This window comes from Megalobrama amblycephala, linkage group LG23 (genome assembly GCF_018812025.1).
Source record: "Megalobrama amblycephala isolate DHTTF-2021 linkage group LG23, ASM1881202v1, whole genome shotgun sequence".
Classification (NCBI taxonomy): Eukaryota; Metazoa; Chordata; class Actinopteri; order Cypriniformes; family Xenocyprididae; genus Megalobrama; species Megalobrama amblycephala.
Window position 1 is genome coordinate 20,347,558 of NC_063066.1, and position 18,119 is coordinate 20,365,676.

Sequence of the window (18,119 nt, forward strand, 5' to 3'; positions counted from 1 at the left end):
AGGTGCAGCCCCTGAATTGGGACACAGCCATTGTTTAAAAATCTCTCGGCTTCCATATCCCAACCAAAGCGCGTTGATGGGCGTGCTCTTGCTCTTGGGTGATGTGTGTGTGTGTAGTTTATCAGGAAGAAGTGCCTATACAAGGAATTCCGCCCTTTATTACATGATAAAGGGCCATACAAAAAAAAAAATTAAAATGTGCACCACATTCACTCTTATTCGTATGCCTAATATGTTGAAAACGTTTATTGTCTTGTCACAAAGTTGAGTCGTTTGCATCACTAGTTCTACTGTCGGTCGCTGAACATTTCTATCGCTATTTTTGTTTTTCATTGTATCACTAATTCTTACATCTGCTTAGCCTACATCTCATTGCGTTGCGACAGTAAGACCCGCCTTCTTTGATTTGTTTAGCCATCTTGATCATTTTGACATTGACGAGCGCCGTTAGACCACTGAGGCAGAGCGGCCTAAAAATGTTATTAGCCTAAAATTTGTCATCCTAACAACAAACAGCTTGACTCATTATACACTAAAATGATCAAATAAGCCAAATAAAATTAGAAAATATGAATTCTGTTATTTAAAAAAAAAAAAAAACATTCATAGCTCAAACAAAATCACTGAACAATGATCATCATCAAAACTCCGCCTATGGTATTGACTATTGAAATTGACTGTTAAATGTACTTCTTGGCTTCACAAATTATAATATTTTTTTTAAACATTGTATGATCATCTTACCATATACTTAAATCTAAATTAATTAGGAAATCCAACTTTATGGTGTTACTGTGTGAAACAGGGCAATACATTGACAATAAAAAGCCTTTCAAAGTCAATATATTATTTTTGTGTATTTTATTTATTTTAATTTTTTTTTTATTATTCATAGTGTTCTATGGAAAAGTAAGAATTTTTTTTAAAATTGTAGCTTTAGAAAATAATACATATAGCATCAAGCTACATGCAAAAAAAGTGGCGTGCAAAATAAGTCACGTGACGGCGGCGTGTCTTCTCGAGTGAAGGGAAGAGGCCCGTGTCACGTGACGGGGGAAATAGGGAGGCTCTTGTGTTTACATCGATGCATTCAACAGCGGCTGCTGCAGACCGTCTACACATCAATGTTTTGCTTTCATTTCTTTGAAAACGAGCACAAACATCGATACACACGGTAGTTACGACACCGTCCGAGCACAAGACCGCTGTGTGATAAAGAGAGCGCGCGTCTGCTGCAGCTGTGATCAGTTGTGTATTAGATTACTGGCGTCATGGACGAGCTCGCGGTGGAAGTGCGAGGAGCGAGTGGAGCTTTCTACAAGGTGGGCTTCAGATCTCGTCTTATATGCCTTCTGTATGTGCCTAACATACAGTTAATGATGAAAATAATGTTTGTAAAATTTGATCCAGTCCGTCGTGAATGCAGATCTCAATGCACGATGGTGCAGTAGGCCCACGAGGCCTCTTCGACGAGTGTGTGCATGATCATGCTTTAAAGATTTAATCGCTATTATTCGATATCATGTATAGTATTAATACATATCAGCTGTGTTGACACCAGAATCTGTCAGTGTGCTTGTTTGGATCTGTGTATGGTACACTGAGTTCTCCACTTAGGGGCGATTGATGTCATGTATTTCGTTATACATCATAATAATATATGTATGGCTGTTGAACTGACAATGTAAATGGTATTAAAATTAATTTATATATTTATCGAGTCTGAATGCTTTAAAATGGCGTTGTCTATACCGTTTGGGAGAATTAATTTGTAATATGTTACAGCAGTTTATAAATCAGCCATTTTTTTTCATGTTCACCTGGAAAGAATCATTTTAAAATGCTTGATTCCACGCCTGTGAAGAGTCACTGAAATGAATAAAATCCTAAAAAGAAATCATGGAAAAGGCTGGAAAATGTATTTTATTCAATTGATCTATTTTTGAAGTTATGACCCCCTCTAAATAATAATAATAATAAACCAGAAATTATAATTTACCTGTATTTATGGACAGCTAGAATAGTAATGTAAAAGGTTATAAATCAACCATTTTTTCCATGTTTATGGAAAACCTGGGAATATCAGAGAACTTTAAAATGCTTGTTTTCATATATCAGAAAAAAAAAACATTCATAGAACATTCACAAAATTCATAGAAAAGATCTGTTTTTTATTCAACTATATATATTTTTTTCCTATTTATGATCCACTCTAAATAAAAATAATAATTTGCCTATATTTATGGACGGCTAGAATAGAAATGTAAAATCAAGGAAATATCACTGTATATATCGTTCAGTGTGGACTGCGTTGTTTATAGGCATCTGTGATGCCCCCAAAAATGCTATCTATGTTTTGACACATGATCAGTGCGTAATTAATAACTCATAATTTCTTCCAGGCTTATATCAAAGATGTTCATGAGAGTACAGTCACGGTGTCTTTTGAGAACAAGTGAGTACCAACTTCAGCACATGAATTCCTTGTGAGGTGAAAATAGTATTAGCTTTGCATTGTCTTCAATATAAATATATAGTTGTCATAAGTGAATATATACTTTGATTTCTGAAGGTGATTTTCTTTATGCAGCATGTACAAAATTAAGTATATATATAAAAAAAGACTTTTATATTTTATTGCTCTGCAGTTGGCAGCCAGAACGTCAGATTTCTTTCCAAGATGTCCGGTTTCCACCTCCAACCGGCTTTCAGAAAGAGATAAATGAGAGTGATGAAGTGGAGGTATGTGCTGTCAAAGATCGTTCGACATGGAAAACGTTCTTTAAACCTTTGGTGTATTTAGTGCATATTTTTGTGTATTTACCACATTTACATGTCTCCTGCACAGGTTTACTCTAGGGCCAATGATAAGGAGCCCTGTGGATGGTGGCTAGCCAAAGTTCGCATGGTGAAAGGGGAGGTAAGCAATTTTGTATTGTTCTATGTAGCCCCGCCTCTTTTCAACGCCTCGCTCGTTGTGTTCTGTGTTGTATAGCATGACATGAATTAATGCTTCAACAGCTTCAAACTTTACAATGCTCTTAACTTTCGTTAACTCTACAATAAATAAAAACAATTTCACCAGCTAATTAGTCTTCGACAGCGATGCTATAGAAAGTTCAAAGACACAATTCTTTATGCTTGTTTTTCTGGCGCATAAGGTCTATAGAAGTAGAAGATTCCATTTTAATAGTTTATGTATAAATAAGTACAAGCACAATATGGAACACATGGGCATTAAAATGATTGAAACATGACAGCGAGTTACAATAAGGGTTGTCCTGAATACTGTACATGTGCATGAAGTTGTATGGTGATGTATTGTAACTATATTTTGTTGCTCTGTCCTGCACTTAGTTTTATGTGATAGAATACGCAGCCTGCGATGCAACGCTAAATGAAATCGTCACATTAGAGAGGCTACGACCTGTGAACCCCAACAAAGCAGCATCAAAGACCACCTTTCTCAAAATCAGACTAGATGTTCCTGAAGACTTAAGACAGATGTAAGTTCATGCCTTTTAAGTATTTAAGTGGATTCTTTGTTTGTCTTTTGTTTCAAACTTTAAACTGGAATTCTATTGTACAAATTTGTGTACGTGGTACATACGGTAGCTTAACTAGTGGTTTGTTTTTGGACAGGTGTGCAAAAGACTCGGCGCATAAAGACTTTAAAAAAGCGATCGGAGCTTTTAACGTCACTTATGACTCGGAGGAAAAGCAGCTGGTTATTTTGGTAATTTGGAATGTTTCAAATCCAATTTTTAATGCGCTTCTGATTTTGAAGTTTTCTTAAATGGATTGTTTTATTTCTTTTTCAGTCAGTTAATGAGGTCACTGCAAAGCGAATATCCATGTTGAGTGACATGCACTTCAGGAGTCTGCGCACAAAGCTGACGCTGATACTGAGGAATGAGGAAGCAACCAGACAGCTGGAGGTACTGTCGTGGACTCCCTGACGTCTAGTGTCAGGTTCACCACACTCACTCACAACTGGTCTCTGAAGACCTTGCTAATACTCTCATATGTCATTTGTCAAGTCAAGAACTTATTTTATGTAAAGTATTTGTTGTTTTGCAGTAGTGCAATCGTATTTTTATTGCTGCAATATAATTGATTCAAGGTGGGCTGATAGTATTATTATGAAATTCACTGGTTCATTTTTTACTATTAGAAAGTCATGCAGCATATCACTGGACACAAATGCATGGAGTGGCAGTAGAGACAGTCTATATTTAACAGGTGTTACGGGTATTACGTGCATATATGCACTGCTGTGATGGCCCATTCTCCTGCTTTGGCATAATATGATACTCTGTTGATATGCAGAGCTATATTTACTGTACAGATGCATTGGCTCCATATAGGTATTGTTTTAGCTCTTAAAATGTGCCCGTAATGAAATCTTGTGTATGAAATGTTGTGGTCAAATAATTCGGACTTGAAAATGCAGTTGAATGTGATGAATTGGCCTGGAAACACACACACACACACACACACACACACACACATATAGGGCTGTAATGCGATTAAAATTTTAATCTAATTAACTATGCAATGTGGCAATTAATGTAATTCATCGCAAATTAATCACATATCAAATTTGGCTGTGAAATTAAGCCCAAAGTCATTATTTGTGTTAAATGACAAAAGCATCAAATGGACATTACAAAAAGTAGCTTTAGAAAAAAAATTATTTGATTAAACAGAATATATATTACACACAACTTTTAGGCTTCAATGCCCATGAGAGTAAATGATGACAACATTTTTAACCTATATTTTTTAAAAAAGAAAAAAAAAATGTAGATAAAATAAGAAACTAAAACTGGCAGTAGGTGGCGGTAAATGTCTGAATGAGTAATGCCCTGTCCAAATACCCACACTTGTGTCTTGGCCACTTGAGGGCGCATGCACGCAACAGGAAGTAAGTGCGCAAGACACTCCCATGTCTTAAAATGCACATTAAATGCACGCTTCGGCTAAGCATATCCCATCATGCATTATGTTCAGGAACTCGCATGCCCCGAAATCGTGAGATGTCAAGGAAAACATATGACTGTAAGTTAAATTAATTGTATATTACATATAATTTGGTAGTAAAATATGAAATGTTGCACATTTTATTGATGCAATGATGAGTAGGCTATGTGTGTTTTGTACATCATTTGCAACTGCTTTTTATCACAATTTAACAATTGTGTCTTCTTTTAGTTACATAGCGACCACTGAACAGAACAGACATTTAGAAGTGTATTTTAAAATGCAAAGTATTGAAAATAATCATTTAAAAAAATAAGCTGTAAACGCTTTCATTTTTTTGCAAGACTACAAGTGTACGTTAATCAAAAAGTTCACGCTTGCAGTCTTCGCGCCTACTTGAACACTTGAGCCAAATACAGGAAATACGTCATTTAAGTGGACAAGTGGTCAAGTGCAAAGACTGTAAGTGTGGGTATTTGAACAGGGCATAACTCATTGAGTCATTCATTCTATTTGTTCATTCATTCATCTCAAACAGCTGATTCATTCAGGAGTGAAGTAAATGGCTCTCTTTATGAATGGGCCATTGAATCATTGGTTCACCTGATTGATTCGCTCAAAACGCATATTCATTCAGAAAGGAACCACCGCTGTGTTTCTTGGAGACTGTTCTGGTCTGGCTTTATAGGCAATATTTTCATTGGCAAAGTTGAGCTAAAGTAGACAATATTGTGTCTAAAATATAACACAATATTAACTTCTCATTTATTGAACTGTTGTATAAAATCAATATCACATTTGCACTCGTGTTTAATTGCACTCATTACTCGTGTGATATTGTTTAACTACATCTTGATATTTATGAGACGACAACTTATACAGTGGCATTTTTGCCCTGATATCTTGAATTGTAGGGTCATTCTAACTGCATTCTATAGGCTATATCACACAGTCAGTTGTTGCCCTGCATCATGTTCATATTCAATCAACTGTATGTAATGTGAGATGAACAACGTAGGTCTGGGGCGAGGCCGGTGCGTTAAATGTTTTTGTTGTTCATAATTTTTGATGTCCATAATCTGAGGGCTTTTGGAAGCACTCTTGTGTCATCCAGCACTGCAATTTCTCATGTGCAAATGTGCTCAAAATCTTATGGCGTAGACTCGTCCTTGCATATCTTCTTTACAAGCAACAACTGCATTGTATGTCTTTTTTTTTTTTTTTTTTTTTTTTTTTTCAACCATAAAATTGAAACATATCTTAATTAAAAAATTAACCACATTTGAAATACCTCTTTATAATAAAAAAAATGTTCATTTCTGCATCAATGTGAACTCTGAGGCTACCAAAAAAGGGTCCAAACATTGGTGGTATGACTAAAACCTTACCTTTTTCTTTTTCCTCCAGAGCTCTCGGCAACTGGCCTCAAGGTTCCATGAGCAGTTTGTTGTGCGTGATGACCTCATGGGATTGGCCATAGGCACCCATGGGGCGAATATCCAGCAAGCCCGAAAGATTCCAGGGGTCACAACCATAGATCTGGATGAAGAGACCTGCACGTTTCACATCTATGGAGAGGTAAATGCTTTATTGGGGGCTTTCTGTAAAGTCAATTAAATGTGATGATTGTTAGAAAATGTGAGCCTAAAACTCATATCTGAGAAATCTTGATGGGTCTTTGTGTTGGCTTTTGTTTAAATTCCAGGACCAGGAAGCTGTACGGAAGGCCAGAAGCTACCTGGAGTTTTCTGAAGATGTTATCAAAGTTCCTAGGAATTTAGTCGGTGAGGACAAACGAAATGAACAACATTCTCCTTCACGGACTGGACCTTCTGTCCTGCACCATGATGGCAAATGTGAATCATTAAATTATTTTCTACCCTGTCCTGCAGGAAAAGTCATTGGCAAGAGTGGGAAGCTGATTCAAGAGGTTGTGGATAAATCGGGAGTTGTCAGAGTTCGAGTGGAACCTGAAAATGACAAAAAGCCTTCTCCATTAGAGGAGGTCAGTGAGTGGGTGGCTGAACACACTCGTTGTTGTATTTATGGGTGGCAGAAGTGATGATGCTGAGAAAATACATTAATTCATAGTAATTGGTGAAGACTGTTTTATAGCCAACTAATCAATTTTGAGAATACATAACTTAGAGAATATTCCAATGCCATCTACAATGCAATCTAGCAAGTGTGTGTGTGTGTGTGTGTGTATATAAATAAATTGGAGATGCTCCGATTAGTCGGCCGCAGATCGGTAGTGGTCGATAATCACATTCTGTGACTTACTCGCTAAATTTGGCCAACCTCATGAATTGATCGCAATTTGATTATGTAAAACCGTAAAAAAGATGCCGCCAATGTGTATGTAAACTATACAGATGAAGCTTTGTGCAACTTTCTGCTTTGTTACTATGCAAAACATTAGTAAACCATAGTAAATCGCACATCTTTATTTAGAGCAGGTTGTCTCGATTTTAAACGAGCCCACACACAACAAAACATAATGCATAGATCTTGAGAAAATCCTCACAGGGTAACATGACATGATGCTTGGCTAAAGCTTTAACTTCTGGGATCAGATCGCGTCGCAATCATGACGCAATGTTTTCCAACGTCATTTGAAAGTTCAACCAATGGAAACTGGATCTCTGGTATGGTGGTTTGGTGTTGAGACCAATTGGGTACTGTTTTACAGCTGGAGAGCGCTTTGATTGGATTGATCGCTCAGATTGACAGGTCTTGATTTACCGTGCGCCATAGAATAGGAGCGCACATCTGAAACAGTGCTGGAAGATCATCACTCACCAATCAGTATCTTATTACTTGTTACTTATTATATGTAATTATACTTTTTTTATGCTTTGTGGTGTTTACACACATAAGAAATTCTTATGTTCAGTAAAACACCTTTATTTGGAAAGGTTTTTGGACTTTTGATTAAAAGGCTATCATGGTGTCATAACATTTGCAATAACAAATGCCATAACTTGTGATTTGAGATACAAACACACAATTTTGCCCAGATGCAGTTGACATGATTATGCCTAAACTTGATATTATGAGCTGTCAAATATACTTTCTAAAAGTCATCATGTCAGGCATGAATAGCAAGCAAAATAAATCAGAATCACTTTTTTTCTGGGGTTCTCTCCACAGAACCTCCAAACAAGACCAAAATCTATTTTCTGTAAAATTTTAAAGGTTTTCTATCCAATGAGACCATCTACTTGATGATGCTAAAAATGCCTTAAGGGTGTAAGGGGTTAACAGTGACAGTAAACAGAGCACTTACATATCACTTATATAAAGCTTGAATAAACAGGATCGACTGATCATGACAAAATCGGTAGTCGGTAACGGCTGCAAAAATCCTGATCGGAGCATCACTAATAAACACACACACACACACACACACACACATACATATATATATATATATTATACTCTTAAATCGACTGATTTTATCTTATATGGACTATATCATTCATGGTGACATATTATTATTCATACTGACTTCGCATATATGAATTGCAACTGCAGGGAATGGTGCCGTTTGTGTTTGTTGGGACAAAGGAAAGCATTTCAAATGCACGTATTCTGCTGGACTACCATCTGAATTATCTAAAGGTAAGAACCACTTTTTAGGTTGCAAGGACAGTTACATTTACTATTGATCATACTTGGGGGTTATTGATTTTATAAAAAAAAAAAAAAAAAAAAAAAAAACCTTAAACCCTGAGTATTAAACTTTGGTGTATAACTTCCCGTATAATTTAGAGTTTTGTAAATTGTGTTACAACGAAGAATTGACTGCAAACCATGGGCTGCATTCACAAACATTAAGAATAAAATTCTAAAAAACTGCAATTTTTTTTTTTTTTTTTTTTTTCTTATTTCCTAACTTTTAATTTTATTAATATTAACTAAATATTATGTATTGCCAAAAACATTCTTGAAATATTTTAATTTTTTCCTCTTAAAATAGTTCTTTAGACAAAAAATTACAGACTTTGAATTCCTGAAAAGCATAACCTTAAACTTGTCATAAATCCTCAAAGGTAAGATTTTTATTGAATTTATTGGTGAGCGCAAATGAATGTACCACACTGTTCCGTCTTGAGACAGGCTCTAAAAAAGTCATTAAAATACGATTTCTGAGAAACACTGTTGATATTTGAAATCAACCCAATCAAACACACCCCTCCCTTTATTGCTCCGCCCCCAAAATGCACAAACAAGCAATGCAAGAGCAAATGTCTCTTTTATTATAGCTAAAGCGAAGCAAAAAATACAGCAACGGTGATGAACAAATGACAAAAAAATCACACTCAAATAATCCAGACAAATAATGACACATTTAAAACTGTCCTGTTACTATAGCTAACATTACAAGAACAGCAAATCTTGGTTCTGTGAAACCTAGTAAAACCAGTGTTGCTCACATACGGAGTAAAAACAACGCAACCTCAGCATCTGTTTTTAGGCCTTTCTGCTTTTGTCTCTCCAGCGCTGGAAAGCTTTTCTAATATTAATGTGGGTCCTAAAGCTCTTACCTGATCATAACCCTTCATTTTCCAGTGATATTCCTCTGAGCATTTCTCTTTTGTAATGTCTCTCAGCCATCTCTCTTTCTACGGTCTCCCTCTCGTTTAAGCTCTCCTCCCCCATCATGAGTGGACACACCCCCTACTGCTGATTGGCTACAAATGTGTTGTGGTGCTCGGTCCAATCCACTTCCAGCAGCGTTTCTCAGAAATCGTTTTTACTGCACCTTAAAAAAAAAAAAAAAAAAAACGCAACGTTGAGTACTAAGCCAGTCACAATGAAAATAGTGTGCGCACTTATGATCATTACAGAAATCTGCATGCAGCTCAAAAAACAGCCTTTAAGTTGTTTTTCATTGAGTTGATAAGCAAGTTTTCAGCCATACAATCAGACACAGTAAACCTAAAGCCTCTCATTTTCTTAAGAAAATGAGAACCTTTTCAAGAATTGAACTACTTTAAGACATTTATTAACTTGTTTCTCAAGAAGATTTTCTTTAATATATCCCCAGAATAGCATAGACACCTGGGTGTTGCTTTTGGACCTTAGCATTTGTTGTTTTGTGCAGTTGTTTGTAAAAGTTCTGCTCAAAAAAAGCAGTACATTTTCTTCAGAAAATGTAAATAGATAGTTTTCCTTCTCATTAAGCAGACTTCTCACAGAGCACATTAGAACTCATTACAAAGCAGCAATTGTTGATTAGTGACATACTTAATACCCCAAAGATAATCATGTGACGTTCACTACTCTGATTTAGCCTCTTTTTTTCTTGTGTGATGGTGCATTGTTCGTATTTCTTTGGTCTTGTTCAGGAGGTTGATCAGCTGCGAATGGAGAGGCTGCAGATCGATGAACAGCTCCGACAGATCGGTGGAGGACCCAGAGCTCTGCCAGGACGACCTGAGAAAGAAAAACCCTTCATGGCTGATAATGGAATGGGACCCTCACGGGGTGGCGGCAAACCCTTCGGTCGTGGAGGGAGAGGGAGACGGGGCCCGACACTGGCCTCAGGTATAACCAGCCTCAAATAATAAAAGTAGAGCTGATCTAGATATGGAAATTGGTGGCCCCAGACATCACACTTAAAATATTTTGGCCTGGTTTTGCAGACAGGGCTTAAATTAAAGGGTTAGTTCACCCAAAAATGAAAATTATCCCATGATTTACTCACCCTCAAGCCATCCTAGGTGAATATGACTATCTTCTTTCAGACAAACACAATCGGAGATGTATTTAAAAATATCCTGGCTCTTCCAAGCTTTATATAATGGTTGTGAAGGGGATTCGATTTTGAAGCCCAAAATGCATCCATCCATCATAAAACTAGTCAATATAGAATATATATATAGTCAATATAAATAGTCATAAATGCCTTCTGAAGCGACGCGATGGGTTTTTATAAGAAAAATATCTATATTTAGAACTTTTTTTTAACTAACATAACTAGCTTCTGGCAGACGACCATACGCTTGCTGCACAAGTCGACTTGTGCCAAACGAGTAATCCCTTCTGCCACAAATTGATGTGTATGGCCGTCTGCTGGAAGCTAGTTAATAAAGTTTTAAATATGGATTTTCTTTTTTTTTTTTTTTTCCAAAAAAAATCCTTCTTCAAAATCACACACCCCCGTTCACTACCATTATAAAGCTTGGAAGAGCCAGGATATTTTTAAATATATCTCAGATTGCGTTCGTCTGAAAGAAGATATACACATACACCTAGAATAGCTTAAGGGTGAGTAAATCATGGGATAATTTTCATTTTTGGGGAACTATCCCTTTCAGCCAGGATTAGGCCTTAGTTAAATTAGGACATTTAAGTAGTTTTTATAAACTTGCCTTAGAAAAAAACATTACTGGTGTGCAGCTTGAGATAAAACAATGGCAGTGATATATTTTAAGATATGTAAGTGCAAGATGCTTTCAATTAAGACCAGCTCAAACATGTATTTTAGTCTGACATTAGACTTAAAGCGTTGTCTGTGAAACCAGGCATTTAAATGAAAGAAAATCGTGTTTCATGTAGTAGTATTACTTTCTGTAACAAAAAAGCCATTGGTTTGATATGTAAGCATCAGTCATCCACCAGTTAAAGCGTAGTAGTGTTATCTGATTATCAGATATTTCTTGATTATGGACTATATTTGACCCAGGCACCAACTCTGAGGCTTCTAATGCATCTGAGACCGAATCCGATCACAGAGATGAGCTCAGCGACTGGTCCCTGGCTCCCACAGATGAGGAGTCCATGGGTTACCCCAAGAGGGCCCCTGATGGACGCAAAAGGGGCGGGGGGCCCCGAGGTCGTGGAGGGAGAGGAAGAGGAGGATACAAAAGTCAGTTTTTAAAGCTGTTATCTGTCTGAATGCCCTTTACAATGTCTAATACGGTATATATTTTTTTTTTTTTTTTAACTTGATTGTAAATGTTTATCAAGATTGTACCAAAAGGTTTAAACAATCTGTGCATTAATCAACTTTTTCATACATTTCAGCATTAATAACCTTCTGTCGTTTTTCTTTCTTTTTATTTATCTATTTTTTTTAATCATGTATTCCTTATTTGTAATAGTCTTTGTTTTTGTCTTGAATCAGCTGAAGACATGCACTGGAATGAGTCCCGCTCTCGTAGTTCCAGAGACTCAAAGCTGAGACCCCAGGAAGACTCATTGCAGGTCTGAATCAGCATATTATCAGTTATTTTCATATTTATTCCCTAAAATGATAGCCGATTACACTTACTAAGTTTAAAAAAAAAAAAAAAAAAAAAAAAGTATATTTTAAGTATTTTAGTACTTTAGTATTTTTATCTGTAAAAAAGCTGTTAGTAGCTAATGGCAAAATTGTGAAATATTTAAATATTTGCCTATTAGATTTCACTAATATTTGCAATATACCTTGATATGTTATTATTTTAAGTTATTTATTTAACACATCTTGGTAATTTTTCTAATACCAGTGAAATTTCATGATTTTTGAGCACATATATATACACACATTACTGTTAAATACCCTACTTCATTTGAAAGGTTAAAATATTAATATGAATGTGTGAATTGAAGACTACATGGCATTAAGTATTTCTTAATTTAACATTACTTTAGGTTTAACCTACCATTCAAAAATTTAGGGTTGGTAAGACTTTTTTTTATTATTTTTTTTTTTTTTATGCTCATTAAGGCTGCATTTTTTTTTTATATATATACAAAATACAGTAAAACAATATGTTGAAATATTATTACAATTTAAAATAACTGTTTTATATATTTTAAAATGTAATTTATTCCTGTGTTGGCAAAGCTGTTTTTTTTTTTTTTATAGAATTACTCCTGTCTTCAGTGTCACATGATCCTTCAGAAATCATTCTAATATGCTGATTTGATGCTCAGAAATATTTCTTATAATTATCAATGTTGGAAACAGTTTTGCTGCTTAATAATGTAAATTGTAATGGAAACCGTAATACTTTTTGTTCAGCTTTCTTATGAATAGAAAGTTCAAAGGAACAACATTAATTTGAAATAGAAATCTTTTGTAGCATTATATTGTTTTTACTGTTGTCTATGACCAATTTAATCCATCCTTTCTGAAAAAAAACTATTTTATTTTTCAAAAAAAAAACCAAAAAAAAAAAACTTACCTGCCCCATACTTTAGAGCCACATGGTTATTAAACAGAAATAACAAAAAACATGTAATGGACGTTTTTGAAGTATTAGCAGTTTCAAACTGAACAGAAAATCAATCAATTTTATTAAAAAGAAGAAACCTAACTTCATATTCAAGCTGTGTCTCGCATGGAACTGGTACTTTTGACATGCCTAGTAAAAACAAGAAATTCCACGCCTAATGTGCTCTGCACAAGCTTTCATCTTGTACACTCTGTTCGTTTGCCAGATCCGCATCGACAGCAATAATGAGAGGAGCGTCCACACCAGTCGAGGCTCTCAACCTCTGGCAGGAGGAGAAAGTGGAGGGAACCGGCAGAGACCCATAAAGGACCGAGGGATGAAGAAAGAGAAGCAGGATGTCCCAGACAGCCAAGCCGTTGTGAACGGCGTTTCGTAAAGAATAACGTGCCCCTTTCCCCTCATTCTCCCACTCAGCTCCACCAATCCAGATGCTTCTTCATTAGAGACACATTAGGCCAAAGAGAACCAGGTCAGTAGGGCTGTCGCAAGACATGACAATAAAGCACACTTTGTAATTGTTAGTTGGGGGAAAAAGACGAGGTCTCTTGGTGTATGGTGTGTTGAATTTGGTAGTCTTCATGGATTAGAGAGACCGGTCTCTAGATCACAACGGAAGCTACAGGTTTTCTAATTGACTTTCTAAATAACTACCTATGAAACTTAAAGAAGCTGTGGATTAAATGTCTCTCAAAACCGGAATCGTGACTTCAAAAAAAAAAAAAAGGAAAAAAAAGAAAGAAAAAGAAAAAAAAAATGTTTTCCAAGCAATTGGTTTTTAAATTTTTTTTGTTTTCCACAATGTCCAAAAAAGGGAAAGAAACGCATTGGAGGATGAACTCAAGCGCTCGGGGCACAAGTTTATGCCACATCTCATGGCATACATTGTTTTTACGCGCTTTGGTGTCCATGGTTACTCGAGCCCATTCTGATGTGAGATCTTAGCCACATCATTAGCAAAAAAACGACGAAAATAACAAAAAAAAAAAAAAAAAATGGCAAACCATGTACAAAAAAAAAAAAAAAAGCTCCTGTCTGGATCTGTGCCTTTAACTAGTGTGGATAGTATCATAATTTGGATGTTTAAATCAGGGAAGAAGACGTGAACAACACCTGTCTGAGCAACGTGTGTTGAAAACTCAGCCGACGACTAAAAAAAAGAGGTGTTTTTTTCTGTGCTGCATGTAATTCACCAACATTTTGTATGTCTGAAAAGCAGGATTCTATCAAGTCGGCCGAATTATATTTTGCCATAGCTGAATTGTGAGTAGTAAAGGTATTAACCTAACTAACCTAGTCAACTGTGGAAGTCATAAATTGTAACCAACCACCCAGAGACGAATATCAACGCTAATTCAGTGACATCACCGAATATGAATTTTGACATTTAGCATATCTTTGCGTTTTCTAGAGGTAGCGATGCAGGTTCCTTTTAAATAAATGTGTATTTGATTTCTCTTATTTTACCTCCCATCACGATAAAGGACATTTTCTCACAAAACAGGGTGGAAATGCTTTTTCTTTTCCGTTCATGCTGGCCACAGTAAACTGCCATCGTTCCTGCTGTATTTTTTCAGCATCAGGTGTGAAGCACTTATATCGGCTCTCTGTAACATTGTCTTTGTCCTAACAATGACTCATCATAGACTGAAAATGTCGAACTGTGGGGTTGCATTCTGTATATTATGTCATCCGTTAAGAGATTGTTGCTGTTCTTTTTAGATTGAACTTTAAATGTGCACTTATCATGTTTGTGTTAATCTGCAAGTACTTTATAATCTATAAACCTATAATAAACTAGAATGTGATAAGACTTCCTCGGCAGGTGAATCACATGTATGCTGTCAACATAACTAAACTGAAGTTTAGATATCTTCGCTAATTTTGAGTCTACTGTACTTTTGCAGCTGAATTCGCTTCGGGAGGGATAAGAAGGGGCGACACGATGTTAACTTTGATATGAAAACCGTCTGTCTTATCCAATTAGTGCTTGTGCATTAAACTTTAGTTTACATTTTTAAGACGCGATGCTGTTCTGAACCCACGACTCTTTCGAAACCTACTGTGACGGTAACCATGGTAGTTTTTCTGCTTTCCTTTGACTGTACAGCAAGAAAACCGTTCGTTTCGAGCCGGTTATCTTCTTTGCTCTTTTTCTCCGTTTCGATTTCTCTTTATGCTCCTGTACTCTCGCTGATCACCTTGGCAAATTACCAGCTCTACCTGTTAAGCTTATACACCAGTTTTAAAGTGATTTGCCTGTGAAAACGAAAGGTTAGGCTTCGGAGATGTCAAAAGAACCTGTGACTGGGTTGGGAAAGACAAACCACTCTCTCAAATCGAGGCGGCCCCGGCTGCATCCGGCCCCTCTCGTGTGGCTCTTAAATTTAGCCTTTACTTCAAAATAAGGTGTTAAAAGGTTTACTCTGTCAGTATTTTTAAAACCTGCACGTCCACGGCGGGCAGTAAACTGGCGAGATGGCGCAGTTCACTGCAGTCTGTTCCAAAAAGAAAAAAAGAAAAAAGAAAAAAAAATCATGTTCCGAATCTTTGAAGTGTTGCCAAACAGACTGTTTTCTAGTTATTTATTTTTTGGAATGTATATGAAAATGACAAATTGTAAAACCATCTCTTGCACACATCGTAGGCTATTGTGATTTGAAAAAGAGCTGAAAAGAAAAACACAAACAAAAAACAAAAAAAAAAAATCATGAAATACTGTAGATAATGAACTGAGGTAGACTGACCTTGTACGTTACTGCACTTTGGGTAATAATTTCTTTGTACATAATAGCAGAACAGACTGGGTTTTATGTTGACATTGTTTGGTTATAGTGCAATATATTTTGTATGCAAGCAGTTTCAATAAATAAAGGTTGATCTTCCTCTGCAATCTGAAGTGTTTTTATTCCTCACAGGGAATTGGACATTTTACTTTCCGTATGTCGTGATAAATCTGCACATCATTAAAGGCGACAGCAGGTTTAATTAGTCCTCTCTATAACATCAGCAGATTCCTCTGTTCTGTGCGTGTTGCCAGTGCTCGGGTCATTTGTAGCTGTTGATTTCTTTGTTCCACCACTTGGTGGCTCTCTGGCACAGGCTGTGCAGAGTTCAGCCAAATCCTGCACAACAATGGCACTGTAACTGCGGGCATAGGGTGAATGCAGGTGAATTGGGACGCTTTTGACATTGAGATTTTTACCTGAATTCACCCTGCTGTATGTATGGCGGTTGCATTGACTTGAATAGCAATTACTATGCATTATTTCAAAATGAAAAGCATTTCAGGTAAGATGTAAAATGTGAGATTTCATGCTAATTTATGTTTTGACTGCATTCAGAAGTTGAGTTTTTTTATACACACTACTGTTCAAAATTTTGTCATTTATTACTCGCCCTCATTTCATTCTAAACCTGTAAGACTTTCGTTCATCTTGGGAACACAAATGTAAGAACTAGGGATGCACCGATACCAATTTTTAAGGATCGAGTACGGGTACCTTTTTTTTTTTTTTTTTTTTTTTTTTTAATATACAAGTACTCATTTATTTCGCAGTTCTCCCAGCACAGCAGTGAATGAATGTAGGACAGCTTCTTTATTACTCTAATGAAAAAAGTAATAATTTTTATGTGCTTGTCACAAACTTAAAAAAAGAAAAATTTCACAGTGTCCAATAACCTTTAATGGGCATAATTTAACCTTCAATGAGCATAATTTTTTTATATATATATATATATATCAAATTACAAACGATACAACAAATAATATAGAGATGCAAATTAAATAAACTTGTTTTTCAGATACAGTAGGTTTATTTACCATGTATACATTTATTTAACATTTTGTTGTTTTATTAAAGGTCCCGTTCTTCATGATCCCATGTTTCAAACTTTAGTTAGTGTGTAATGTTGTTGTTAGAGTATAAATAAAATCTGTAAAATTTTAAAGCTCAAAGTTCAATGCCAAGCGAGATATTTTATTTAACAGAAGTCGCCTACATCGAACGGCCAGTTTGGACTACATCCCTCTACTTCCTTCTTTAATGACGTCTCTAAAACAGTTTTTTGACTAACCTCCGCCCACAGGAATACACCAGTGCCCCAAGGAAGTCGACCGGAAGTTGAAGTCGGCCGGGTGCCGCCATCTTGTAGCAGAACTTCACTTGCGTTAGCATCCCCATTGACTCCCATTCATTTTGGCGTCACTTTGACAGTGAATAACTTTACATCTGAGGCGTTTAAAGACTCCATTTGTCCATTATTTATTTCTAAAGATACACGACAATGTATAAAGGGCTCCATTACCTTCTATGTTACATTATGGCCCCGTAGATACAGTTTTTGTAAAAATAGGCTAACGATTGCGTCATAACCACTCGACTCTCTGTCGCACAGTAGAGAAATTACCGTACAGACAGGAGGAGAAGCTCGCAGGCAATCGGGGAGATGTCAAGAGAGATGGCGTACTGGCGTTACATTTTAAAATACTATACAAAATAATTAATCAGAATACTTACTCCTGCTTACTCACGCCAAAGAACTCCCCGCTCAAGCTCGCTGTCTCTGCAAGATTAACGATGGCAGTTTTCACGCACAGCTACTAGAAGATTTACATCTGTCAGACAGGTTGCGGACGTCATCAAGCTTAGTTTGAGTCTGCGCGTCAGAAACGGAAGTGCTAAAAATCGCTAAAAATGGGCTTCACTTGTCTCAATTGAGTTCCAATGGGGTCGCTGTGTCCATTTCTTTTACTGTCTATGGAATACACAAGAGTTGCGTTTGTAGAGTGTGTTTGTCGCCATGTCGTCGAAACGCTGTTATTTTCATCACGCAGTCCAATCACCGGGTCTGATTCCGGCTCAGATTGATAGGGTAAAATTAAAGACGTGTTTACAATAACACTGA

At 36.4% G+C, this 18,119-nt stretch overlaps 1 protein-coding gene across 2 annotated transcripts; it reads left to right on the top strand.

Moving 5' to 3' along the window:
• Positions 1 to 1,027: 1,027 nt before the first annotated feature.
• On the top strand, positions 1,028 to 16,104 carry fmr1 (fragile X messenger ribonucleoprotein 1). Of its 2 annotated transcripts, XM_048175928.1 has the most exons (15): positions 1,028 to 1,322; positions 2,403 to 2,455; positions 2,649 to 2,742; positions 2,849 to 2,920; positions 3,358 to 3,506; positions 3,643 to 3,736; positions 3,822 to 3,938; positions 6,391 to 6,561; positions 6,689 to 6,767; positions 6,876 to 6,988; positions 8,521 to 8,607; positions 10,338 to 10,536; positions 11,678 to 11,860; positions 12,119 to 12,198; positions 13,420 to 16,104. In XM_048175928.1, exons 1-15 carry the CDS (start codon positions 1,272 to 1,274, stop codon positions 13,588 to 13,590), a joined length of 1,713 nt encoding a protein of 570 aa, XP_048031885.1. In that variant the 5' UTR covers positions 1,028 to 1,271; the 3' UTR covers positions 13,591 to 16,104. The 2 variants fall into 2 exon arrangements, with proteins under 2 accessions (XP_048031885.1, XP_048031886.1); XM_048175929.1 differs by lacking the exon at positions 8,521 to 8,607.
• Positions 16,105 to 18,119: the final 2,015 nt, after the last annotated feature.

What these genes read in the sequence shown, in the direction of transcription:
- fmr1 (XM_048175928.1), top strand. Translation starts at nt 1,272, where the DNA reads ATGGACGAGCTCGCGGTGGAAGTGCGAGGAGCGAGTGGAGCTTTCTAC. An exon ending in CGAGTGGAGCTTTCTACAAG is followed by an intron (nt 1,323 to 2,402) that starts GTGGGCTTCAGA and finishes AATTTCTTCCAG; the next exon opens with GCTTATATCAAAGATGTTCA. An exon ending in CCCAGGAAGACTCATTGCAG is followed by an intron (nt 12,199 to 13,419) that starts GTCTGAATCAGC and finishes TTCGTTTGCCAG; the next exon opens with ATCCGCATCGACAGCAATAA.